The 25569-nt window shown below is 60.3% G+C and overlaps 1 protein-coding gene across 1 annotated transcript in view; it reads right to left on the bottom strand.

Annotated features, from left to right (window-relative positions):
- The window catches only part of SDK2 (sidekick cell adhesion molecule 2), a 245342-nt gene that overhangs the window by 13629 nt on the left and 206144 nt on the right, over positions 1–25569 (bottom strand). Inside the window, exons 28-41 of the mRNA XM_032870716.1 lie at positions 24653–24751; positions 23979–24173; positions 22793–22994; positions 21792–21895; positions 21246–21316; positions 19524–19659; positions 18044–18100; positions 16629–16730; positions 16368–16483; positions 11541–11727; positions 9188–9325; positions 6971–7132; positions 4355–4480; positions 763–927 (exon numbers count right to left, since the gene is read on the bottom strand). Of these exons, the coding sequence (XP_032726607.1) occupies positions 763–927; positions 4355–4480; positions 6971–7132; positions 9188–9325; positions 11541–11727; positions 16368–16483; positions 16629–16730; positions 18044–18100; positions 19524–19659; positions 21246–21316; positions 21792–21895; positions 22793–22994; positions 23979–24173; positions 24653–24751 (1860 nt within the window). The remainder of the gene's footprint in view (positions 1–762; positions 928–4354; positions 4481–6970; positions 7133–9187; positions 9326–11540; positions 11728–16367; positions 16484–16628; positions 16731–18043; positions 18101–19523; positions 19660–21245; positions 21317–21791; positions 21896–22792; positions 22995–23978; positions 24174–24652; positions 24752–25569) is intronic.

The raw sequence follows: 25569 nt of genomic DNA, 5'->3' as shown, positions 1-25569 counted from the left end.
GACCTCCCCTCCCTTCAAAGCCCTCAGTACCACGCTTTTTGTGCATAACCACTACTACTCCAGGGGGCTGCCCGACGAGGGGCTGGCTCTTCTGTCTCCCGCGATCTGGTTTTATCCATCGGGACAAGGGAGAATGTGTGTGGGAGGACGGAGGCAGCCAGGTTTCTGACACTCACCCAGTGGGTTACAATTTTGAGCTATGTTTCTGCCTTGAGGGAAGGGGCGTTGGTATTCAAAGTTGGTTAGTGACTGGATTTGGGGTCATGGATTTTGGCATTAGAGTCCTCTGCGAGTCCTCCAAGATATGCCGGATGGGAAGGATGAGAGGAAAACGGGGAGGGATGGCAGACCTATTCCCTCCAGCCCTGGACACTGCTTCATAGACCGCTGACTCTGTTTTTTGGGGTGGTTTCCATAGAAACATGTAGTTTATGGCCTGGTGAATCTCTTGGGTGATGAGCTCATAGAAGGTGTTGTCTTGGACCCACTGACTCATCCACAAGCCCCACTAAGCCCCCGGCCCAGAGCTTCTGGGATCCTTGCAAAGGAACCCCAAAGATGCATATACCCCCCTTCTTCTGGAGCTCAAAGCTGACCCAGGCCCTGGCCCAGAGTTCACTGTTGGCAGAATTGAGAGGACAATACATTTTGGTTCCCACCCCAACACATCTGGGGCTCTGCTGCCTGCTTCTCTTCTTTGCCCACCACTAGCCTCTGCCACAAGGCTCTTCAACGGGGTGCCATCCCCCCCACCGGCAGTACCTGGCACAGACTGGGAGGGGCTGCTGGGGGTACCAAAGCCGTAGTCATTAACGGCGATGACCCGGAAGTCGTAGCTCACGCCTGGCTTCAGGATGTCCATGCTGAACGTGTAGGAGGTCACCTCCTTGGGGATGTCTTTGATGAGGATGTCCCATAGCCCCTCATCTGCAAGAGGGTCGAGAGGGAGACGCCTTGTGACGGGGAGCCCCCTCCCATCCTACCTGTTGCCCCTGAGAGCAGGGCCTGCCTGGTCTGCCCCATCAACACTGAATCTTAGAAGGCATTTTTCAACAGATGCCTTTTTGGAGTCTCTCTTTGTTCCCTTTACTAAAATGCTTGTAAAATATTAAATAAAACACGTAGTATGTAGCAAACATGGCCCCAACCAACCCCATGTCACCAGCCACAGGTGGCTTCGCATTCTGGTGACTGTGTGGAAGTCAGATCACCTGTTCTCACATCCTTAAAAAGTGTGGGTCAGCGTGACTCCACCAGGCCGCCTACGATTGCGACACATGGGTACACCCTCCTTTCCCTCACTGGGCCCTTCTTCTCATCCCCCTGACTATTCAAAATACACACAGTAGTGGCATCAGGTAAAAAGAAGAACCTTTTTGAAAGTAGCCGCAAGAGGGCTGGGCTCGCCGGGGAGGGTGTGGGTCGAGGGCGCCCACCGTCAGTGGCCTCCTCGCTGAGCGGCAGAGATCTGAGGAGAAGGGGCCCAGACAAGCCTAGAGGGGTCACCCATCTGTCCTCCAGGTGTGCTGCCCCTAGACACCCCCATCCTTTGCGCTCCTGACTTCCCTTCCAGTCCTGCTGCCCCCTTGTCCACTGCTCTCTGGGTCTCGCCCCCCTGGGGACCTAATTCATTTCCACCTCATTCAAGAGGAGCAGTGGGCATGGTGCCCCGCACGAGAGAAGTGCGAGCTCCTGCCAGGCCCCGGGATGTGGAGGCCAGGTGAGGGCCCTGGCCAGAGGCTCCACGCGGGGCCAGTGGGGCTGGCGTGATCCTTGGAAGGACAGTGAGTCCCCCTCCCTGTGCTGGGGAAGGGCTGATTTGGCAACTAAAGGGTTAAACCACCCTTTTCACAGGGTCCAGGGGACCAGAGAGCTTAGAAGCACCTTGGTGGGCTGAGCTCCCCAGTCCATCATCCGCATGGGCTCCGGCCTGGCCCACCCAGGGGCTGACGATTCTGCTTCCTTCCCCACACTTGTAGCCGCTTCCCCCCAACGTCAGGAACTTTAGCACCATCCCCCGCCTTGTCACCTCTGCACTGGGGACCAAGAGTGTGTCGGCATCTTCCAAAGACGCCTTTTGGCCTTGCCCATCCAGATCCCTCCCCCTGGCAGCCGTGGGACCCGTGGGCGTCCTCCTGTCCTCAAAAAGGCTCGGGATCCAGAGCTTGGCCTCGTTTTCTCTCTCATGTCTCTGTTTCGGGTGCTGCCTCACGCACCCTGTGGCTGTCCCCGGCTAGGCTGTGCTGTCCCTCCGGGGCCAGGACTGTGCCCCATTCACCTCTGAAGCCCAGCGCCCAGCACGGGTGACCTCTCAGTGTCGGGGGGATGACTGGATGCAAACCTTCTACCCCGACCTTCTCTGAACATCACGGGCTGCGATTTCAGTGCTGCAGACCCTGAGATCCGAGTTTTGGAGTGCAAATCCATTCTCCTCTCATGCCCCCTGAAAGCTCTCATTCGCTTTCGGTGACAGTCACAGTGACAGAGATGCTAGTGATGACCCAACAGCAGTGACTCCTTCCTCGCCGAGAGCTGTGGTTCTAAGGGCTTTACCTCTCACACCCACGGCGATGGCGGGGAGAAGGAGAAACCGCTGGGTGTCCAGGAAGGTGCCTTTTGAGGTCCGCGGCGGATTCAGTGTTGGCTGGGCGGGCTCATCCAGGACCCTGCGGCCTGGCAGAAGCTGGGGTCTCTGACCTACTGTGTGACCAACCTTGTTCTGCCCCGCACAGAAACAAAGGGTGGGACCCTGGTAACGGGGCCAGGCCTGAAGCTGCTGGAAAGTCATGCTGGGGCTCCGGCCTCCAGCCCCAGTGGTCAGCTGGTATGCACGGCAGGGTTCCTGGGCTGGAAACTTTGAGTGAGCCCCTCGCTCCTTGCTCTGCAGTGCCTGGCAGCTTCCAGTTTGTAGGAAGAGGTCCTGTTTGGCGATCCTAACCGACCATGAGGCGGGGAGCACGGGATAAGAGCAGTTACGTCCCGGAGAGGAGGAGGATGGATAGCCCGGGGGCACGGAGGTGGGGAGATGTCTACAGCAGCCACAGGGAGAGGCCCAGCTTTCCCCTTGCCCTCCGCCCTCACAGACCTCAGGGGGTTCCTCCTTGAATCCACCTGTGTGCACCAAGGCACAGCCCCAGGTCCCATGCTGGGCCTCCCAGGGAACGCTGGAAAATCAGCAGGCCCGGAGTCCGGAGCCAACATTCCACAGCCTGGCATCCCGGCCGGCCAACTTGGACGGAGAGCAGAGGCACGGGCGCGGGTGGGGAGAAGCACGCTGTGCTCTCCTGGCTGACTCAGGAGCCGGCACCGGGGGCTGGGGAGGGACCATCGGGGGTGGGGGGACAGCCAGCCCTGCAGACACCTTCCAGCTACAACGGATCATGGATCGGAGTTGCTAAACGTAATAGCGATTGCCACTGCCATTACTAGCACAAGATGAGGGCAATGGTTGGGGGGGGTGGTGGTGGCTGCGTCCCGGAACGGCAGGCGTGATCTCTTGGCTGTTGAGATATTAGCGCTCAGTGACCCACGGTATTCAGCTTGCCTTCGGGATGCTTCGGTGCTCTCATTAGAAGTATTAGCTACTGATACGCCTGACTACCTCCCATTCTGATTATTATTTGCTATTTGTGCTGTTGGCCCTTCTCCACTTCTGCCGGCCGATCACGGGGCCGTGGATTACCAAGAACAAGCCTCCAGCTCTCCCCTGGCCCTGGCACCTCTGACGAGCTGGGAAACCTAGCAACGGAGCGAGCTGGCCCAGGGCTCCTGTGGGGAAGGGGAGCCGGGAGAAGCAGGTGTCACGGCGACGGGCGATGGTGACACAGGAGTGCTGACAGCAGCCCCCTGGAGCGACTCATCAGTCCCCGATGGCTCTGGAAGGACTTGTGATTCGATTTCAGGCTTCACCACCCCTGATGCAGTTACCGGAACTGCTGAGATCATCAGAGTGGCGGAGGCGGACCTCAAGGCGGTAGCCAGCGTCCCCGGGGGACAGCCGGCCTCCTGATGGGACACTGGTCAGTGGGGTCTCGTGAAAGACTCAGTGTTTAATCGGGGGCAGGGGCGAGGGGCCAACTCTTTGCTCCTCCAGTATCTTGAATGATCTTCTGTTCCAGTTGGTCCTCACCTGGTGCGAAGTGCCATTCTCCAGGGGACCCTGGGGAGTCCCCACCTAAGGGTGTGACCCTCCATTTCCCACTTGCCCCAGGGCCACCTCTAGCTTCACCTGCAGTGGGACCAGAGCCTTCTCAGGAGGACACAAGGCCGCTGGGTGGAGGGACTCCAGCGGCAGGAGAACATGAGACCCGGAACCCACTAGAGAGGGAGGCGCTTGGCTCGGGGCAGTGCGTACCTGATGGCCTGGCCTCTATGACGTAGCGGGTGATGGGTCCCTTGCCCGGGTCTCCGCTGGACCAGTGGATGGCAATGGCGGAGCTGTACCGCACAATGATGGGCACTCCAGGCGGTCCGGGGGCACCTGCAAACGGCACACGGTGGGCAAGGGGTGGCACGGCCTCCTCCATCCCAGCTCCCCGTGCTCTGGCTGGGGGGGTCTGTACAGCCAAACCCTCCAAGCCTGGCCAGAGTCTCTGGAAACCCTGTGAGCGCCAAGGCCCGAGGACTGGGTCTCAGGCCTGTCCTGCTGATGCAGCTGTGCTCTCTGGGTCACCCACACCCCCTTGTTCCAAATTCAAAGTCAGAAGAGGTATACAGGGAAATGCCAGAAAGGTCCCGGGAACGGAGTCAGGAGACCTGAACTCACTAGATGGGTGACTCTGATCAAGTCACATCACTTGCCAGTGCCTCAGTTTCCCCCATCTGTGAGGCCCTTTTGGACTGTAAGGCTTGAAGAGATGTGTCCTGGGGCGATGGTAGAGGTGGGTGTGATGATGGTGGAATGGGCCTAGAATAAGTGGGGGGTCGGTTTTTGAGGGGCCGAAGGGCTCCCTGACATTTGTCTCCCAGCCTAGGATGGCAGCGTCCTCCCTGCTTCCTGCCTGAAACGCACCCACCCCCGCTGGGCCAGGGAGGAGGCTGGGAGCCCAGGAGGAAAGCGTGGGCTCTGCCGCTGGCTGTCCTGGTGGGTGCACCAGCGTGGCAGCCCGTCACGTCGGCCACCTGGACACCAGCCCCAGGAGCCGAAGCAGGGGAGAGCTCACTTGCGAAGTTGGAGGAGTGAGCCAGTTTTGTCTATGGAGGGTCCCAAGCCCCTCCTCTCTGGGGGCGCCTGTCCCCTGGACTCTCACTGGCCCCCAAGCCCTGACCCTGTGCGTGGTCTACGTGTCTGTCCGCCACTAGACCTGGAGCCTTGCACCCCCAAAGCTGGGCACAGAGTGGGTGCTCCCTACACACTTGTGGGGAGGGGGGAACAAGTCGGTGAGTGGGTGCGGGGGTGACGGCTGGGGCTGGCCCGAGTGAGCGCCGAGTGTCGGCTGTGGATGCCTCCGGGCAAGGAGCCTGCAATCCAGCTCCGGACTAAAGATCCTCCAGGCCCAGGGCAGCTGGCAAGCTGGACAGCGGCCGGGGACTCATGACCAGAGCTGCGCTGCCCACCGCCCGGCCCGTGTCCAGTCCCGACCTGTGACCTTAGAGAGCCTCATCTTCCTTCCTTCCTTCCCCAATGTGCATCCCGCCTACAGCTCAGAACAAAGGCGGCTGAGGGGTCAGGGGTGTGGGACACAGCTCAAGTGGGGTGTGATGGGTGGGGAGAGTGCTGTTGGGACCCCGAGTTCTCACTCTGCACAGGACAGAACTCAAGGCTGACAGCTGTCATTGACCCCTGGACCCAAAGCTTCTAGCACTCCCAGCCACCTGGCCTGGAGAGAAGAGGATGTGTGATGCCATGTCCTTTGCTCGCCCACACTTGCCGGGCACAGCTCAGCTGTTTCAGAGGGACCCCCACTGCCTCCTCTGAACTTCCTGCCCGCCCCCTTCCCACGCCAGGCCAGGGACACTTCAAGCCCCAGGTTAGAACAGCCTGTCCTCCAGCTTTCTCCTGTCCCCACTGCCCCGCCTCCCTTTGTCCCTGCCCGCTTGCTTCCAGCTTTTGTTTCCCAGGGAAGTTGGCTCAGGTAAAGAGGCCGCACAGGAGGGAGGGGGCAGGTGCAGGGCAGAGGGCGCGGAATCTTCTGGAAGCTTCCTCCGGGGCCCTGTAGGCTTTGTTCTGTAGGAGCTGGCGGGTTCTCTGCAGAACCCGGGGCGGGGAACAGAAAGCGCCCAAGAGGAGAAAGTGCAGGGTGGCCGGCCCAGCCCAGCGCGGAGGAACACATCTGCTTGACAGGTGAGAGGCCAGGGCCGGCAGCCTCTCTGCGCTGCACCACCCCTCCCCCGCCCAGCTGAGCAGCTAAGCGGCTCAGCTCGGGCCCACAGGCAGTGAGCAGGAGGAGGGAAAAGAGGGAGGAGGAGGAAGAGGAGTAGGGGCTTCAGGGAAAGTCTGAGATGGGCTATGTCCTTTCTCAGGGAAGGAGGGAGCAGAGGCTGGGCCGTGGCTTCTGTGTTCAGGAAGGGACATCCTGCTTGGGTGACAAGGACTTTGGACAACAAATTTTGACCACAGCAGGTGCCAAAATAATTCCCCCAGCTCAAGGCTGGCCTCAAGAAGTGTCACAAACTCAGACAGAACCACTCTGGGGCCCTGGTCCCTGGCGTCCCCCTCCTGTCCCCACTCAGGCCCAGTGCCCAGCCTGGCCTCTAAGTGCCCTGCTCCTTCTTCCCTCTGTCACCTGTCTAGGGAGGACGCAGCCTGACAGGTCCCCCTGCCTGTGGCCTGGATGCTCTCCTTTCCTCCCCCGCCCCCCAGGCCCCACCCTTGTACTCTCTCGGGCTGTGGCTCTGTCCCCACTAGACCCCGTCCCGCCGCATCTTCGCACCTCCAGGATCTAGCACAGCTCCGAACACCCCCTCTGACTCAGGGGCTGAATTCGGGGTGCGGAGGGCAGCAGTCCCCGTCTGCCCTGTGCTCCCTCACCTTCTCCCGGGCCGGTGGTGACGTTGGCCTCGATCTCCGGCCCGTAGGCGAAGGTCTTGGCTCTGATGCGGAACCTGTAGGTCATCCCCTCCGCCAGGTCCTTGACCTTCAGCCACAGAGGGCTGTTACCCTTCACATCCACTGTCACGATCTTGCTGACACCTGGGAAGGAAGTACCGCATATGTGGGGGACCATGAGGGCAGGTGGTGGCCATAGGGGGGCCTTGGAGCCAGGCCACACAGCCGTGCTCCCCCAACATGCAGTCCTGCAGGCTGGTCTTGGGAGAAAGGGGTCCACGGCTGGAGAAGTTGGGAGGAGCTGGGACTGTCTGTCCGTGGAGTACACAGTGTCCTTCGGGATCTGGTGGGAAGCAGCTCCCTACCGGTCTCACTGAACCACTGTCCCCACATGTACTCTACCCCCCGAATTCCACAGAACTGGAATCCCAAGGGTCCCCTTTCAGGAAGGGCTCTGGGAGAGACATCACCTGAGTCCAGAGTTGGAGGGGAGAACCTGCAGCCAGGCCCTACAGCCGACACCCTCGGGTCCACCAGCAAGGGCCCTCCCCGCGGGCCCTCCATCAATGCACCCGAAAATCACGACAACCAGAGGGGAGGCTACGATGGTTTTAGGGGTCAAGGTTTGTGCTCCGTGCTACCTGGGCCCAAATTCTCCTGCCCGGCAGCCTCCCCAGGGGTCGGGACCCAGGCTGCTCTCCATGTTCCTCCCGAGCAAGGTGGTGACCCCTGGGATATGGGCTTCGCAGGTCACAGCCCAGTGCTGGCCGTCCCCTGCCCTAGCTGTGGTTTGTTGTCCCGCTGAATGAGGGCATCGATAGCATTGAGGTCAGCACATTAGGAGGTTAAATAAAAGACGACCTGGCAAATGGCCAGACTATCTTACGAATAAACAGGCATCTGATGACAGAATGATGGCAGCTCGAGCGGCCCTTCTGAAGGAAGTCACCCGCGGGGCGCCCGGAACAGCGGCACTGGGTACCTGTTCCCTGACATTTCTGAGCAAATCCCACATGGGTCTGGGCTGTGGTCTTCTCAACAGGAAAGGGGCCGGGAGCCCCCTGGGTAGGCCAGGCAGAGGCCACCGTGAGGAGAGCCTGTTTGGTCGCCTGCACCTTGTCCCCGTGACCTCCGCCCTCTCCTTCCTCCGAGGTGGAGACGGCCCCTCTCCCGGGGCCTACACCTGACCATGTCTCCTGGCCCGCCCTCCCCACCCCCGCCAGTGTCCCAGAACACAGTGCTGCTCTGCCGTATGACCTAGCTGCTGGCAGCCAGGTGACGGTGAAGACTGAGGGCCATTGTTTCCTTGGCCAGCTCAGGACTGTGGCCCCCTTGGCTCTTCAAGGGCTCTGGCCCTCCTTCTGGCCAGGCTCTGTAGTCAGGGAAAAGTGAGAGTGAGCAGGTGACCTCAGGCCATCAGGCCACCACCTGTGAGCCAGCCACACCCCCGAGTCCTCTCTGGGCTCTGGAACCAGACCGGCCAGCCAGGAGCCCCTCTAAGTAGATGGCCGTGCTTTCTGGGTTCACTCACATCGGCGTGGGGGTAGAGAGCTGGCAAGGGTCTGACATCCAAGGTCAGGGTTAGCATGGCCTTGCCTGGGAGCCTGGCAGCAGGGAAGGGTCCCCACCGGGGCCAGGAGGAAGGGGTGGGGCAGGGGTCACTGGGGGCTCTAAGGACAGCCAGACGACAGCCAGACAGGGCTCCAGGCGAGAGGAAGGCAACTTGCACATCGGGGTTCCTGAATGGAGGTTCACGGGGAAAGGGGGGCAGTGACACCCCCAGACTTGTACTTTCCAGGGAGAGGCTCCAAGGCTCTTAACAGATTCTCAAACGAGTTCCTGACCCCACAAGAGGCAAAGACCTAGAAGGAATAAGGGTGACCCCCTAAATTCTGGGGGACAGGCATGGGAGGGGCCATCAGGGGCTCCCCGACCTTCCTGGGCGGGATGGCAGCCTGGCCACCGTGGGATGCCGCAGCCCCCGTAGGCTCCCTTCCTCCCCTCCTCGCTCCGGCCGTACTCGGGAGAACTAGGGTGCTGCTCGGTTTTGTGCCCCTGATTGCTGCTGGGGAAATGCTCCTCTCGTCTGCCCCCGCGTCTCCCTTTACAAGCAGGGGAGACGCTCACCCCATCCAAGGCTGTGCAGTGACCCCGACAAGAGAAAGGCCTTGGGAGTCGGGCTGGGAGGGCCCCACTCACCGTCCACTGGGGTGCAGGGCTCATACACCAGCCGGTAACCCTCCAGGACACCGTTGGGGAACTGCGGGGCCTCCCAGGACACGTTCACCGAGGTTGTGGTCAGCTCACTGAACTTGACCGAGCTGGGAGCACTGGGAGCTGCAGGGGGACAGGAAAGGGTTCGTCTTGGTCTCCCACGGACATTCAAAGCCCTGGGTGGCTTCCAGAAACCAGCAGGAGCTCTTGGGTCTGGGCCCCAGGAAGAGAGAGGGCAGGGGGTCCTCAGAGGTCATCTGTGCTCCTCCCCTCCCCCACGGATGCTGCTACCCCTCTATTTCCAATTCCAGAGTCCATGGATGGGGAGGGAAGAGAACTGTCTTTTCCCTAGAGTTAGCGTACTCCCTTTCTTCCTGCTAAGTGGCCCTAAATCTCCAGGGCCACTGTGGGGTCAGGCGAGGTCCTGGCTCTGTGGGGCTCGTCTTTCACCCTCCCTGGTGGGGAAAGCAGCGCCCACTGGGGCCTCAGAGTATGAGGCGGCTGATGAATAAGAAGATACCAGAACAGCCACGGTGTGGCCCTTCTCTGGTCCCTGGGGCCCCAGGGCTTGTCGCGGAGAGACCGTGCTGTCAGAAGCAGCCCGAAACAGGGACGGTCAAACCATGTGGGAGAGATGCTTTCTTGGCTGGAGAAGCCTGGGACGACCCTGAGAGCCTGGGGGCCGTGGTGGGGGGGGGGGACTCTGGTGGGGAGGGCAGAGAGGAAGGGAAGGAAGCACAAAGCTGGCTTCAGGCGAGCTGACCGGGCTGTTCTCACTGTCCGGGGCTGCCCCCCCCCACCGAGCCGAGGCTAATCTGGACCCCGCTTCCGCTCCAGCTCCGGGACGCAGCCCCAGCCCACAGTCTTTGAAGGAGGGAGGCGAGCTCAGGGGGCCTTTCCTGCCTCCCCGAAGCAAGAGGGACATGGGTCAGGACACTCTGTCCTGCTGCCGGAAGCGTCCAGGCTCCCGGGGGCTCACATCCGGCCTGGGACACTGACAGAGAGCGGTCTGGATGAGCGGCCAGACAGAGAGGCCAGACCCTCGGGAGCCGGGGGAGGAAAAAGGTTTCCCTGGAGTCGTGGCTTGGCCCCAAAGAGGACAATGCTTAAGAACTGACCCCACAGTCTGGCCCTCTAAGCAAATTAATAGGACGGGAAGCAGCAGGCTGGAAAGGATGCTCCAGGGGGTGCAGGACAAAAGGCTCGTATTTAATCCACGAGGAGGGAACCCCATGTCAGGGGAAGGAGCTGCCGTGCAGTGAAGACAGCCCAAGACCAGCTCACCCATCCTGGCCTCCAGCCTCTGCTTCCCCCCAGGCGGGCCAGGGGGTCCTGGGCATGAAGCATCCCTACCTCTGCTCACCGAAATGGGTAATACCTGCATTACCCATCCCGGGGCTTCTGGAAGGAGCTGGCGGCATATCTGCCCGAGAAGGTCTTTGGACAGCACTGGTCGTGTGGGCACTAGGGTTCTGACCCTCACCATCCAGCCTCCTAACTGGCCTCCCCACCTCCCTCCTCTTCCGTCCGTCAGTTTGTCTTCCGCACAGCCGGCAGAGTGAGTTTTTAAAAACATACACCGGATCCTGTCGGCCAACTGCTTAAACCCACCAACGATTCCCCAGCGCACTGAGAATCCCTCCCAGACTTCCTTCCAGGGCTCCCCGACCCTCTTGGGCCATTTCCTCTCAGGTCACCCATTAAAGCTCCTTTAATCCCCTCCGGTCTCAACGCCTTTGCACCTGCTGCTCCCTCTGCCCGGAACCCCTCCTCCAGGCTTCCCACGCTGGGCTCTTTCCACTCAGGTCTCAGCTGTCAGCCGTCAGAGGCCGCAGCAGACAGACCTGTCCGAGGCCACATGTTCACCCCTGCCCGTGTCCTTCTACTGGTCAAACTCACAGCACTGAGGCAGATTCATCTAGACAGGTGGTTCCGATCTGTCAGCACTCCCTAGGGTGGGGACCTGGGCTGCTGTGCTCCCAGCATCTAGCACAGGGCGGGTTTCTAGAAGATGCTCAGTAAATATTTGTTGAAGGAACAAAGCCGGGGCAGTGCCGCCGTGACCCAGAAAGCTGGGTCAGAACAAGGCCCGGCCAGAAATGGGGTTGGCGGGCTACAAGATGTGGGGAGGACTGGGGACATCTGGGGGCTCTCTCCAAGGCTCTCTGGGGACAGCCTCTGTCTTCTGAGCACTCTCACGGAGGCCCCCTCTTTTGGGGCGCTGCTCTCCGCCTCTGGAGGCCAGTCTCAGCAGAGAAGGCGGCTGCGTCTACCACGCCCCCCACCCCAGGAGCACAGGTGCCCGGTGGCCCCTCCCCCCGCAGCCCCTCTCCTCCACCTGCTTGCTGCGTCTGGCCCCAGGTGGGGGGACTCCGAGGCCCGTCCCCCGCGGCATTGAAGGCGGCCACGCTGACCATGTAGGCGGTGTAGCTACTCAGGTTCTTCAGCTTCACGCCGTTCTCGGCCAGGAAAAGCGTCTTCACCCGCTCTGTGAGGTTGCGCCGCTGCGCTTCCCAGAAATAAATCTGTGGGCACAGCCAATCGTGGGAGTGAGGTGGACGCACTCGGCTTTCCTCCTGCCCCCTGCCAGCCCCAGGGTCGCAGAGATGCCCTCGTTGGTGCCGTCCACACGCCCTGCACAGCGGGCGTGCGCCCCTCAGGGAACAGAAGTATTTAAGAGCGGTTTTAGAGACCCTTCCAGAACCTTCTTTTCACAGCGAATACTTCAGTCTCTGCCGCGCTAAGTCCCAGGAGAGCACAGACCCCACGTATCTGTGCGCCCCGGAGACGGGAGTGTTTAGCACAGCACAGGCCCACCAGCCCTCGGGATACGGGACACGGTTACAGGAGGAAGAAGTCAGCTCCACGCTTCAGGACCCTGAGCCGGGGAGGGAAGTGCCGGGTGGGTAGACTCTGCCCCGACGGAGAGGAGAGTGCAAGGACCAGCCTCTCGGCATCACCATCAGCTGGGAGCTCGTTAGGGATGCGGAATGTCAGGCCCACCCTCCTTCCCCCTTCACCGGCTGCAAAGCACCTGCCGGTTGACAAGGACCCCGCTGGTGAATTCACCTGCAGGCCAGCAGGCCGGCCTGGGGCTGAGCCCCCAGCGCCCCATTCGCGAGCACGGGGACTTCACCAGGTGATCCCTGAGCCATGGTGTTGTCCGCGAAGCTCAGGACTCCTCACTAGCGTCAAGAACTCTGAACCGAGAGACACGCGGGAAAGCCGCAAGCCTCCCGCCCCGGGGACGATCAGCGAGTATTTGGCGCCACCTGCTGGCCGAGGAGATTGCTGCAAGCCATGGACCTCAATTTCTCAATTTGCCTGGAGGAAGCCTAGTGCCAGGGTCCCCACCTGGCACTCAGGACATCTCGTCACCCAGAAATCCTTGCTTTCATCTAGCCCCGCCCACCTTTAAAAACAGATTCTTCCGATGCCAGTAGGTATCAGAGAGAGAGAGAGTTGATATGGTTGTTCATGTACCGTTCCCAGTGACGGGCACTCAATATAGTGGACAAAGTTCCGCTGAATTAGGGGTGCAGGGTCAAGGCCAAGGTCAACACCTGAGATCTGGGTGTTCTCAGCACACAGATGGGACTTGCCGAGTGCAGATGCAGACAATGAATGTAGAAAGTCATCCCCCCCTCGTATCTACCATTTCACTCCCCTGCGCTTAGGGCTCCATCAGATCCAAGAGGCCAGCTTTAAGCCTTGGTTGAATCCGGACCACAGCCACACGCCGCCACAGGGAATTCAAGCTTTCAGTCTTCACCGTGCTACACCACCCTGGTGCACCAGCCTTGGGTGCATCTCCTACATCCAGATCTCATCCACTGCTCCCCCTGCCTCTCCCCTCCCCTCGTGAGGCTCCTTCACCCGGAAGCAATCAGATGAGATTTTCTCCACACTCCTGGGGCGCCGCCCATACCCTCAGCAGCCCCGCGTCCACACCCTCTGCCTGCCTCCCTCTGTGTCCCGGCTGCAGGGCAGGCTCCTCTGTGAGACGACCTCGCCTTCCGGCACGAAATCCCAGCCCCTCTCACCTCCTCCAGGACCTCATTCCCCTCAGCTTCTGCTCTTCCTAGATCACCACATCTTCCCTCTTCCTGGATCATTATCCACACAGACGAGCCGGCATTTCTTCAGTCTTAAAACCCCTCTGTTGACTGTTTCTAATTCCTGTTTCATTTTCCCTTTAAAGCAACACTCCTTAAAAGGGGTATGTGTACTCGCTGCCTCCTCTCCTTCTCTCTGCAATCCCTCCAAGCTGCCCCCCCCCCCGTCAGAGTAACCTGTGAACTTGACCTGGCTAATGCAATAATCCTGGGCTCCGCAGGCTTTCTGGAAAGGGCCAGGTAATAAAGATCTCAGGTTTTACAGGCCACATATCTCTGTGGTAACTCAAAAGCACCCACGGGCAATTTGTAAACAAATGAGTGTGGCTGTGTTCCAATAAAACTTTATTTACACAAACAAGTGGGGGCCAGATTGAGTCCTTGGGCTATAGTTGCTTCCTAGATTTCATCTTGCTTGAGCTCTCAGCAGTATTCAGTATAACATAGTCCTCCCTACTCCGGGAAGTACGTTCTTTATGTAGGTTTTGAGAATTCAGTCCCTTTTTTTTGGTCCTAGGTCTCTCAATTTTCATTCTTCTTGGGTTTCCTATTTGGGTCTAATCTCTGGGCTTTCACCTACATGCCGTGGACTCCACAATTCACATGTCCAGCTTAGACCCTCGCTCTTGAGCTCCAGACATGGAAATCGGCTTCATGTGACGTCTCCCCTTGGGGTCCAACCGACGTCTCAAGCCGACTCCAGCTCTCCCCCGCAAGCTTCCTCCTTCTGCCCCCTTTTGTCTCTTCCGGCTCTGGAAGCTCTGTGCCTGGAAGCTCCATCATCAAATTGCTTATACATCCTCTCTCACTCTCCACATTCAACTCAGCAAATTCTACCAGCTCCATCATTCCAACGAGCCGGAGAACAAATACCTCTCATTGCGCTATTGGCTAGCCTCAGCCACCGCCATGCCTCACCTAGATGACTCAGCCCCCTCTTTGTGGTTTCGTGCTTTCCCCATTTCAAAACCCAAGTCACCTGTGGCCCCCCTTTGCCCCAAACCTTCCAGGGCTGTCCTCTTATTTTGAGTGACAGCCAAAGCCCTTTCAGGTCCTGGGTGATGTAGCCCAGGTCACTGCCTGACCCATCTCCTATCACGCTGCCCTCCACACACACACTGGGACGCACTGGGCTCTTAGTTGAGCTTTGTAAATGCCAAGCACCCACCGACCCCAGGACCTTTGCTTGTCTTTTCCTCTTTCTGGAATGTTCTTCTCCAAGAAGAACATGTGATTCTCACCCTGTTCTTCATTTTTGCCCAAGTATCCAGTTCCCATTAAATCCTTTCCTAACAACCCTATTTAAAGTTCCAAACCTCCCCCGGCTCATTTGCTCTATGCCCTCCGCGGACCACCTTTGCCACCCTCTGGAGGAGCTTGTTTTGCACGTTGTTGGTCTTCTTCCCCTGAAATTTAAGCTCATGCCGCCTCTCTGTTCACTGATTTCCTCCCAGACTGAGAAACACCGCTGGGAACAAAATAACAGCTCAACACACACGCATCTCTGAAAGACCGTAGCTGCATGGGCGTGACCACCCGGGAAACACGTCACAGCTCGGTCAGACCCAAACCAAGCCCACTGGCTGGCGACGTCCGCCCATCCTGCACGTCCGTGCTAATTATCGTGGAGGCTAATGCACATCTGGGATGGGCCATCCCGGGCCCCCAGCTAAGAATGCCGAATGTCTCCGTGTTTCCCAAGCACGCAGACACCTGCCGTGTGATAGACGCGGTCTGTGTGTCCGCGTGTTTCCTGCGGCTACATGTTTGCTGCAGACTTCCGCACCTCGACAGTCCGCTGGCTGCAAACGATGGCAGGCTCTGCCCCAGCTCCTCCTCCTTCCCATGGGAGGCCTGTGCTGGGGGTCTGGGACTAAGCCTTCCCCCCTGGCACTCCTGGGCAGTGTATCATCCTTCCTAGGTGAGATGCCTTCCCTCCTCCCTCCTACCTCCTAGGTGGAAAAAGACTCCTACGTGGGTTTCTGTCTTCAACTGGGGCCACTACAGTACAAGCTAGGTGACCCGGGCATGCCCCTGGCCTTTGCGGGAACTCGGTTTCTGCCTGTGCAATGAGGGGGCTGAGCCAGCAAACCATGAGGCCTCGTGGTGGGGCGTATCTCACACTCCCCATCTTGTTCCCCTGGAACAACCCCCCAGCAGGAATCAGAGTGGCGCTGGGCACTGGCCCAGGACACAGGCCTCAGACACGCCAGCGGCTCTGACCAAGGAGACAGAGCATTATTACTCTGTCCACTGCCTCCTCTGCTGGGTGGTGGTGTGCCGTGCCCCCCTCCGCCCTACACAGGGTCAGGGTTGGCAGACCTGGCATCTGACTCTTGGCTACCTGCTTCTTTTGTGCTCTTGTCCACCCCCTCAACTGGGTCTCGGTTTCCTCATCTGTACAATGGGTGCAAATGTCTATACTCTGCCGACTACACAGGCATTCCAAACAGTGAAGGAGTTCTAAAGGGCTCGGAGCGTGCTGCAGATGAACTGAATTCTGTTAGGACACGTGACATCCTCTAAAATCTGGAAATAATTTGAAACAGAGATTTCTACATCCTCAGCGAGGGCGCCCCTGCCACTTGGTCAAATCAATATTGTAATTGGGGTTGGCCCAAGGACCACCTGGGGGGGTCTTTTGCTGGCATTGGGAGTTGGGGGACTGGGGTCAGGGGTGTTGCCTGAAGCAAGGCCCAGGCTTCTTGCCTCTGAGCTCCGCCGGGCTAGGCTGCCGGAGAGGCCAGGTGTGGTGCTGTGTCAGCGCACAATGTTCCTGGGGATTGGGTGCCCACAGCCAAGGGAGCCGGTGTGGACCTGCCGACCTCTCCCTCCTACCACCCAGGGCTCACTCCCACTCCCAAGCTGGCCCTTTGCCCCAGCTTGTGACACGGGTCACAGGTCACCCTTTCCGGCCTGTCCTGGGCACATGGGTCACAGGTCACCTCGTCCCCACCACACCTGAAGCTCCCAGCTGCCCCGGCCCCATCAGGCAGCTTGGGCCCCCTGCCTCCACCCCCAGACCCTTGCCCTGCTGGAGCACCCCATACCTTGTAGCCCTGGATGTCTCCATTCTGGCTCTCCAGTGGTGGTGGCTCCCATGTCACATCCAGCTGTGTGGCCGTGGTACCGTGGACAGCCACATTACGGGGCGCCGCAGTGGGCACTGGAGGGCGTGAGAGGTCGTGAGTGAGGGGCACAGTGGGCTTCAGGGAGGACGAGGAGGTGGGTTGGAGCCCCCGAATCCCCTATGTCCTCTAGTTGGACTTCCGGGGTGGGAGAAGCTGGGGCTGGGAGGGGGGTGGGCTCACCGGCTTCCCCGACGAAGACTTCCTGGGGGGGGCTTGAGGGTCCCTCCCCCACGGCATTGTACACGCTCATCCGAATCTCATACCGCCGGTGTTGGTTCAGATCTGGGGGTAGGGGGCAGAAGCACAGAGAGGTCACTGCCCTGCAGGGGACAGAGCCAGCACGGAGGACGGAGCCTGTGATGACGTATCTGTGACTCTAGCTCCTGCCTAAAGGTTCAGGAAAGAAGACGGAAGGACTGGGGTGGCTGGGAGGTGGTCCGCCCCCCGGGAATTGGGACATGGGATGCCTGTGGGTGGCTTCCCAGCCGAGGGTGAGCACACTAGACACTTCTGAGACTCAAAGAGACCCTATTAATATTTGCGCGGGGACAGCTCGTGCGAATCAGTGCTGTTCTCCTGGGCACACGGGTCCCAGGTCACCCATTCCAGCCTGTCTTGGGCACACGGGTCACAGATCACCCTGTCCCTACCATGGCAGACACCTGAAGCTCCCAGTTGCCCCAGCCCCATCAGGCAGCTGTCCCCTCAGGGAAGGGGCTGATTGGATGTGAATTCTGGGCTAAGAGACGCTGAGTTTTTGCCAAGTTTGGGGGTCCTGGGTGGGGATGCCTGGACGGAAGCTGGGAGACAAGACAGTTGCACGAAAATGGGCCCTGAAACCTTGGATGGGAATTGCCATCCCTGCTTGGCTGGGGGGAGGCTAGAAGGTTCTCCTACCTCTTTCCCTGGGCACCCTGCCCTTCTCCCCTTCCTCGGGGGGAGTTCTGCCCCTCTGCTGGAATGTGGGTGGGGGAGTCACCCTAATTTAACCGGCCACACTGCCTGTGTGGGCCACTTGGCTGATGAAGGAAGGGGAAGGACAACATGGTGTCACACTCTGCATCGTACAGAAAACAGGGTCCCTCTGCCCAAGCTAAGGGAGAACCAAGGACTTTAGAAGGAGAGCGAGACTGGACCAGACATCCCCCTGGGAACATCCCCAGGTCCCTGGGGGACAGTGGGGGTTCCACTCACTCTGGAGGGGGGGTCGGCCTGGAATCAGAGCCGTGCAGAAAAGTGCCTTCGACGGGAGAGGTGGGCGGCCGTGCCGTGGATGCCTGCCTTTCCAAGCAGCAGACCCGGAGCTCCTCCCATGGACCTCCGGCCATCCCCTGCCGCAGTCCCCCCATGGAGCACAAGACCGGAGCTGCTCCCTCCCCCGTTCTGCACCTGATGGACGCAGGCTTCCCTGGTCACGCTCTACATTTCTGCATGTTTCCAGAAAGTCACATGCACTTAGGGCGACCCCATTCTTCAAGGGGCCAGAGGAGGGCGCAGCCCTCAACCCGGGCTCGGGTGTCCTCAGAAACCCCATGCTCCCCATCCCCGTGGAAGGCCTGAGCCCCACTCGGGAGCCGCCATGCAGGGACACTTACTGTCCAGCTCGTACTGCGTGAGGCTGGGCCGGCTCAGGTTCCGCACAGCGTACATGGCTACGGGGCGGGAGGCCGAGGGGGCCAGGGGGAGACAGCAGACAGAGGAGGTTAGTACACATACCCCGCTCCGCAGACACCCCGAGGAGAGGGGCAGGCGGGGGGGGGGCTGGGAGCACACAAGCAGACAGAAGGGGTGTCAGGGTGCCTGATGGTGAGTGGGGGGCCCCAGGCAGGAGTGAGAGACAGTGCGCACGACGGCAGGGGCGGGGGACGACACAGGGTACCGCAAGCCCCCTGGTGCCCGGCACCCTAAGGACGGCTCTGGGGGATGCCCCGTCCCCACTGGCCCTGGGGGGACCCATGGTCCCCAGTCGCTCCCTCGTCTGGGGCGGGACTTTGACAGAACCATCCCCATACCGTGGAGGGTGTTCATTTTCTCCTCTGAACCAGAAACCCTTTTACTACCAGGAACTAGGACTGCGTTATCCCCAGGCATAAGAAATCACAACCACGAGCACAGTCTGCTAAAACATGAAAGAAATCGTGCAAGCAGCTACACGGAGTTCTGGGAACATTCCTCTACCCCGCGTCCATCCATTTCTCTGTCCGCCAATACTCGTTAGACGCCAAGGCACGAATGCTTTAGGGGAATTACGAGAGAGCACCCTGCACGCTCTCCGTCTCCCACCCGCTCAGGGACCCCCGTCCCCGGGCTCCTCTCTCCTGCCCACTCCCTGCCCCTCCGCCAGCCGGTCACGGTGGCCATGGCACACAGCATCTCCCATCCCGGCCCTCCAGTCCGTTCTGAGCCGCCGCCTTGGCCCCAGCCGCCTGCTTCTCTCGGTGACTGCACCCCTGCCTCTGGTCCTCCACGGCCAGCCATCGCTCTCCTGCCCCAAAGGGCAAGCACATCATTCCCGGGGCTATGACTCCCCCGGGACTCACAGGCCAGATCCGAGGATAGCGGGACAGAACAGTGACCTCCACCAGCAGGTCGTCAGGATGGGCGGGGTTGGCTCCTGGCCCTTTCCACAGCAGACCCTTTGCTGGGCTTTCCCCTTAGCATCGGAGCGGGGGGTTCACTTGGGATCATCCATCAGGGTCAGCGCCAAGGCCATCTTCTGGGAGGCCTTCCCTGGCACTGGCTCCCCTGGAAAAGGCCTCCAAGGCCGTCATGCCAACCGTCTTAGACATTTATTGTGAGTTTACTTCTGGAGCACCCCTCCTCCTTGAGCCCACAAGCTCCGAGAGGGCAGAGGACATCTCTCCTGTTCACTGCGGTGCCTCCAGTGTCCGACGGCATGCAGAAGGTGCTCAGTGAACACCCAGTGGCTGAACAGGACGGGGGTGGCGGGAAGAAGCACACTCAGGAAAGGGCGCGGGTTTCAGGTCAGGGTGGCTCCAGGAAGCTGAAAGCTTTTGGGCTGGGAGGGGAGTGTACCCGCCCCACTGTCCCCTGATCCCTGCAGATGCCACTCACAGGTAAGCTCGGCCCACTTGGCCCCCGGGTTGTTGATGCCACGCAGCGTGAAGCCCCTCAGCCCCTCGTACAGCAGCTCACGGTACCGGATCCGGAAGCCCAGGAGGATGCCGTTGATCTTGTCCTCCGCTGGGGGCTGCAGGGAAGGGAGCGGAGAATGGGGAGGGGCAGGAAACACTGAGGTTCACCTGCTTCCACTCTGCCCCCCTCCCTCCCTCCCCATGCTGCCTCCTGTGACCACAGGGCCGAGCCTGAGTGGTCACTGGGAAAAGAAATCAAAAGGATGCTGAGCATTTTTAATTTAAGATGCATTTCCAATGAGGTGATTTCATCTCTGCAATAGTCCCTGCAAGGCAGGGAGGACCGGAATCTCCCTCCGTGCCATTCCCATTCCCGGAGCAGGAGGGGAGGATCAGAGAGGGTAAGGAATTTGCCCAAGGGCACACAGCACCAGCCTCCCTGGGCTTGGTGACCCACCCTGCCACCTCCCACCTGACCAGTGTCTCCTGGGGTTCCTATGAGGCCGCCCCCTATTGCTGGAGGCACTGGCCTTGCCCTGCCTTTTATCAACGTCTCCTTGGCTCTCTGCTCCCATCCATGGCCAGGTGGGAGAACAGGCTTTAGAAGAAGGCGGAAGCGGCTTTTTAAGAGACTGAGTTTTAAAATCCCACTGAAGGGGTTCAGTCTTGTATTAGCTCCTTCACTGTCTCCCTGGCTGCTGCTGGCATCTCCCTGCCCCTTCGCCAGAATGGCCCAGGGCTCTGCCGGCCTTGTCCTGGCTTCTGGCCGCATGAGGTCATTTCCACCGGATGGAGTGTCCTGTTGCCGTGAGGCCTCAGGCTGGGGAGGGGCTGCGGGCCCCTTCTGGTTTCCTCTCAAGGGGTCTCCAGTCAGGGGGGCTGCAGTGGACAACCGCCTGCCCCTCTGATCCCAAAAGTGGAGACAAGGGTTTGCTGCTTTGGGGCCCCTGTGGGTGACCTGCAGAGTCCAGAGGCTGGACCTGAGAGGGGATGGGAGGGTCTGCAGGTGGAGACTGGCAGCCTCGTCTCATGCATCTGGTGGACCTCCTCAGACCGTGGCAGGACAACGTGCCCACCCAGGGACACCAGGGGGGCTTAGTCGGTGAAGTGTCTGCCTTGGGCTCTGGTCATGATCCCAGGGTCTGGGGATCGGGCCCCACATCGGGCTCCCTGCTCAGCAGGGAGCCTGCTTCTCCCTCTGCCCACTGTTCCCCCTGCTCATGCTCTCTCTAATACGTAAAAATCTTAAAAAACAAAACAGTACCCACCAAAGAACAGGCAACGGGGGAGGAGTGGAGAAAGGGGCTTCTCTCTGCGCCCAGACGGTGGGCCAGGATTCATGGGGATTTGGGGGCCCTGAAAGCCCCATGCACTTCTCTGTCCCACGAATGGCAGCTCTGAGGGCACGAAGCCTGACTCTGCCACTTACTAGCTATGCGACCCGGCCCATTAGTGTCACTTCCCTGAGGACTGGGTCCTGGTCTGCAGGAAGGGACTGGAGGAGGGCCTGCCTGAGAGGATTATCTGGAGAGCAGAACGGGAGGCACCGCTGTGTGTGTGTGTGTGTGTGTATGTGTGTGTGTGTGTGTGTGTGATGCTCCAGCCTTGCTGAGGGCTGTCGCCTTGCTGGTCCCCGCACAGGGGGTGCCTAAGTCCTCCTGGGCCGTGGGCTCCTGCCCATCTTCTGGCTGCCGGGCCGTACCTGCCATCGGATCAGCACGGAGGTGGTCGTGTGGGGCGTCACCGACACAATGGTGGGTGCTTCGTCGGGCGCTGGGGAGAGAGACAGACGCGTGAGCTCCGGGGGCTGGGGCCTGGGACCCCTGGGAGGCCACAGGGAGGAGATTCTTCTGCAAGTGTGGAGGGAGGAGGCCCAGAGCCCTGACCCCAGTCTGCGTCCAAGAGCCCAGAGCCCCCTCCTCTTTGTCCCTGGAGTCACAGGTCTCTGCGCTGCCGCTGCTAAGGCTCCCCCACGCCCCTTCACTGGTTTTCTGGGTTGGCCACGAGCTTGGGGACAGCAGAAACAGAACACATTAGGATGCTGGGCTTGGCATGGGAGCCCGAACCATGGCAAAGGCCCCCCGGCCCAAAATTCCTTGGGACTCTGCCCAGGGAGCCAGACACAGGGCCTACTGGGCCCTCCGTCCCTCCCACCTTTGGGGGCCCCTCCCGTCCGAAGAGAATGCCCAGTGCCCCAGAAGTGCCAGTGGGCCAAGAGAAAGAGATTCGAGTGGAGGGGGTCACTGACCAGCCTGCAGAGTGGTCAGCGGCTCCGACTCCTCACTGAACTCGCTGTCCCCAATGTCATTGGTTGCCTTCACGCGGAACTTGTAGGATGTGAAAGGCTTGAGCCTGCGGGGATGAGAAGTTTCAAGCAACAGAGGTACCCCCTAATGCCTCACCCCACCGTCCCTGCTAGGGGAAAGGTTGGGGCAGAGGGCGCTGATCTGTTACACAGATGGGAACGTCAAGGCTCAGAAGCTAGGAGTGTTCCATTGGGCCTATAGGGCCCAGGGCCTCCGGGGCCTGATGCCAGCCCACGTGTGGCTTCGCTTCCAGCCCCCAGGTGGCCCTGTCTCCACATCTCCTACCTCACAGGGGCAAGCCACTAGGAGAGCACTGACAGCTTTCCCTGTGAGCAAACTCCTCCCCGGGGAAACGCCATCCCTTTCTAGAATTTAGTAAACTTAGCAGTGGTCAAGGTTCTCAAGAGTTCACCAGCACTTCATCTCTATAAGCCTTGTTCTTCTCCGGGCAAACGTCTTCCTTTTTGATTTACTGGGGGTGGGGGGTGAGGAGGAGAGAATTGCTCAAAACTCTGGGTAATGTCAGCAAGAATATAAAAAAATATGACCCACGAGGAATTAAATCGAAGCCAGAATTCGGAGCCGGCTCCACTCCCCTGTTGCAGATGGAGAGGGAGGTGCTGTCTGCTGGAGGGATGGCTGAGGAGGGATGGCGAGGCCCTCCCTAAGGGGCTTCTAGGCTCCAGAAATAGGTAATGAAGAGGCAGCCCTCGCAGGGCTCCCGAGAGCAGGGGCGGCGGGGTGGGGGAGGTTAGGACAGAGCCAGAGGTGGGGTTCTGGGAGATGGGGGCCGTGGAAAGCATCTGGGGGTGGGCAGGCTCCAGGAGCATGCTGGAGACCCCCCAACGCCCTCCTCCAGTGCTCCCCCCCACCCCGGGAACCCCTCTGGAGCTATCTGCACTGGGAGGGGTAGAGGGGAGCTGCCAGCGGCCCGGGGCCTCACCTGTCCACCACAAAAGCGGAGGCGTTGTGGCTCACGGAGGCCGAGTGCAGCGCCCACCGGCCACCGGGCAGCTCGCGGGTCTGGACTGTGTAGTAACGCACAGGGGACAGCCCGTCGCTTCCCGGCTCCCAGGACAGCAGCACGCTGCGCGCCTTCACATCCTCCTGCTGCACCACCGGTTTGCTGGGGGGCTGGGGGCGGTCTGTGAGGTGGTGGAGGGGGAGAGGAGCAGGGGGGGTCAGCCAGGAAGTGGGTGGGGGGTGAGCTTTCTCAAGGAAGAGAAGGAGGCACCTGATACCCGCAGCCCTAGCCCCTTTCTGTGCACACAGTCCTGACAGACAGCACCCATGGCTCCGTGGCTCCTGGTCCGTGACCTGTCCTCAGCTCATTGGAGGCCCCGGTGTCTGGGAATTCAGATCTCCTGAGGGCAGCCCAACCTGGGGCTGGCAGGGAGGAGGTCCAAACACCCAGGTCCTTTGGCCCCGCCTGCCCAGCGCCGAGACGGGGCATGTGCGGTCCCTGACAGGGTGGGACGGAGCCCATGCTTCCCTCGGTGGGGCTCCACCGGATGCCCTGCCCACCCGGCCTCCTTCTCGCCACCCCAGGCCCTGCTGCTGGGGCTCAGACTCAGCACTCGGGCACTTGGGGAGGCCAGGTCTGTGTTACGGGGCCGTCCTGTGCTCTGTAGGGTGTTGGCAGCTTTCTGGGTGCCCCCCGACCTGCAGATGCCGGTCGTAGCTCCCTCTTAGCTGTGACAACTCCCAGTTGAGAACTGCTGTCTTACTGGTTTTTCCTGGGAACACGGTGTAACGAACCACGTTTACAGGAATCGGGGTCTCAGCCCGCTTCAGGGGAGCCTGGCCTCTGGCCTTTGAGCGGAGGGGCGAGGGGACCGAGGCTGGTCTCACCAACGCCCCCCTTCAGAAACCCAGTAGCTGAGGCAGAGTGCGATCCTCGGGACGGGGCCTCCCAGCCTGGCTTCTGGAGTCCACCAAGCGCTTGCTGACCCCGACCTCAGAGACTGCAACCCTCCTGCCATTCCAGGGCAGGGCAATGTGGCTCGTAACTGGCTGATCCACAGGTCCCCGCGAGGACAGGGCAGGAGCACCTGGCTTGGCTGGGACTCCCTCCTCCCCCCTCTGCCTTGGCTGTCTCCTAAGCCTCCCCAGCCCCAGCAGGCGGTCACCTCTCTTCTCGGTGGTCACCACCAAGGCCTCGGCGGCCTCTCCCCAGCCCTTGCGGGTCTGGGCCGTGATGCGGAACAGGTAGACGGACTCTGGCTTGAGGCCGGTGGCCGTGTACTGGCGGGCGCTGGGTGCCAGCACCTCCACGGTGGCCGTGTTGGCCGTGGTGGCGTTGAGCCGGTGGGTGACCTGGTAGGCTGTGGGAAGGAAGGACACGGGCTGTGCTGGGAGGCAGGTCAAAGTCCCTCAACCCCGTGAGCCGCCCCCCGGGGGCCTGCGTGCATGTGCGTGTCTGTGTGTGTGTTAGGGGAGGATCCTTGAATAGGAAAGGATGCTTCTGACCCACAGTGTCCCTCTGTGCCTTGGGTCTGGCTTTGCGGAGTTGGCCAGTGCGCCCTCACCTGGTCACGCTTGGGAATTGCAGCCGAGGTTTACCAGATGGCCAGTCAGGGGCTTCGCGGAATATTTAGGAACACACAGCTAATGAATCGTCCTTAAGGAACCTCAACCTTGACCATGCCCTCCCAGCGACATTTCTAGTGGGGGAAATAGGACTCGAAATTCTTCTTGAGAAGAGGTGGACACTTCCTGGGCCTAGTCTGCCTCTGGCCTCCTTTACACCTTATGCCTCCTCCTTCTACCCACAGTCAGGGCACTGGAGAGGGGAGAGGCTTACCAAGGATGATGCCGTTGGGGGCAGAGGGGGGCTGCCAGATCAGTCGCACGGATGTGGTCCTCACCTCTGGGAAGAGGATGCCCATGGGTGGTCCTGGGACTGGAAGGGACAAAGGAGAAGCAAGTGGCAGGGCAGCGGATGCTTAGCCCCACCCCTCACCCCCTGGGTCCAGCTCCAGCAGAGCAGGTGGGTGGGCCGTGGGGGAAAGGCACACTCAGCTAGATGATCTCTGTGGAGCGCTGCTCTGTCCCTGACACCGCGACCCAACACGGGACACAGAGATGCTATCGGTGAGGTTTCTACCCTCAAGAAGAGGCGTTATTTGGCAGGAAGCAGAAGGGTACAGGCTCCAGCTTCCTGTGGCTCAGGGTCCATGTCCGTGCACATATATGTACATGCTGGGTTGTACTGGGGAGGGGGACTTGCCCTTGGTCTCTAATACAGAAGGCGCCAGTCTGACTTCTTTCCACCCATAGGGTGGGATTGGTGGGAGGCTCACTCTGAGCCCGAAATGCTCCTTTATGAGGGTCTGCATGAGCCCGTTCCCCAGACTTGCACCTCCGGACCGATGGATGGCTGGGGAAGGGGCAGCTGTTTGGGGCAGGTGGATGGAGACCAAGTACCATGTGCCGGGGAGAGGAGGAGAAAGGAACAAGGCACAGGCAATCCTCCCTGGGCAACCTCATCCCAACAGAGAATCCCCGAAGTCTGAGATTTCTAAACTTGAACCTGGCCTTCCAGGTCAAGGCAGGAGAGTCAAACATACTGAATTTAACAGATCATTAGCTTGACTTATAACTTTAGAATATGTGGACATATGGTGTCTGCGCTTCCTTTTGCGCTCTTGTCTAGACCCCAGCGGTGTTTGTGGGGGGCGGTCAGGGTAGGTGTGTGGGGGGAGAGAAGGGAGCCAAGGA

This window comes from Lontra canadensis, unplaced genomic scaffold (genome assembly GCF_010015895.1).
Source record: "Lontra canadensis isolate GAN:19392208 unplaced genomic scaffold, GSC_riverotter_1.0 scaffold41, whole genome shotgun sequence".
Taxonomy (NCBI): Eukaryota; Metazoa; Chordata; class Mammalia; order Carnivora; family Mustelidae; genus Lontra; species Lontra canadensis.
This window is presented reverse-complemented; position numbering and strand designations above follow the sequence as displayed.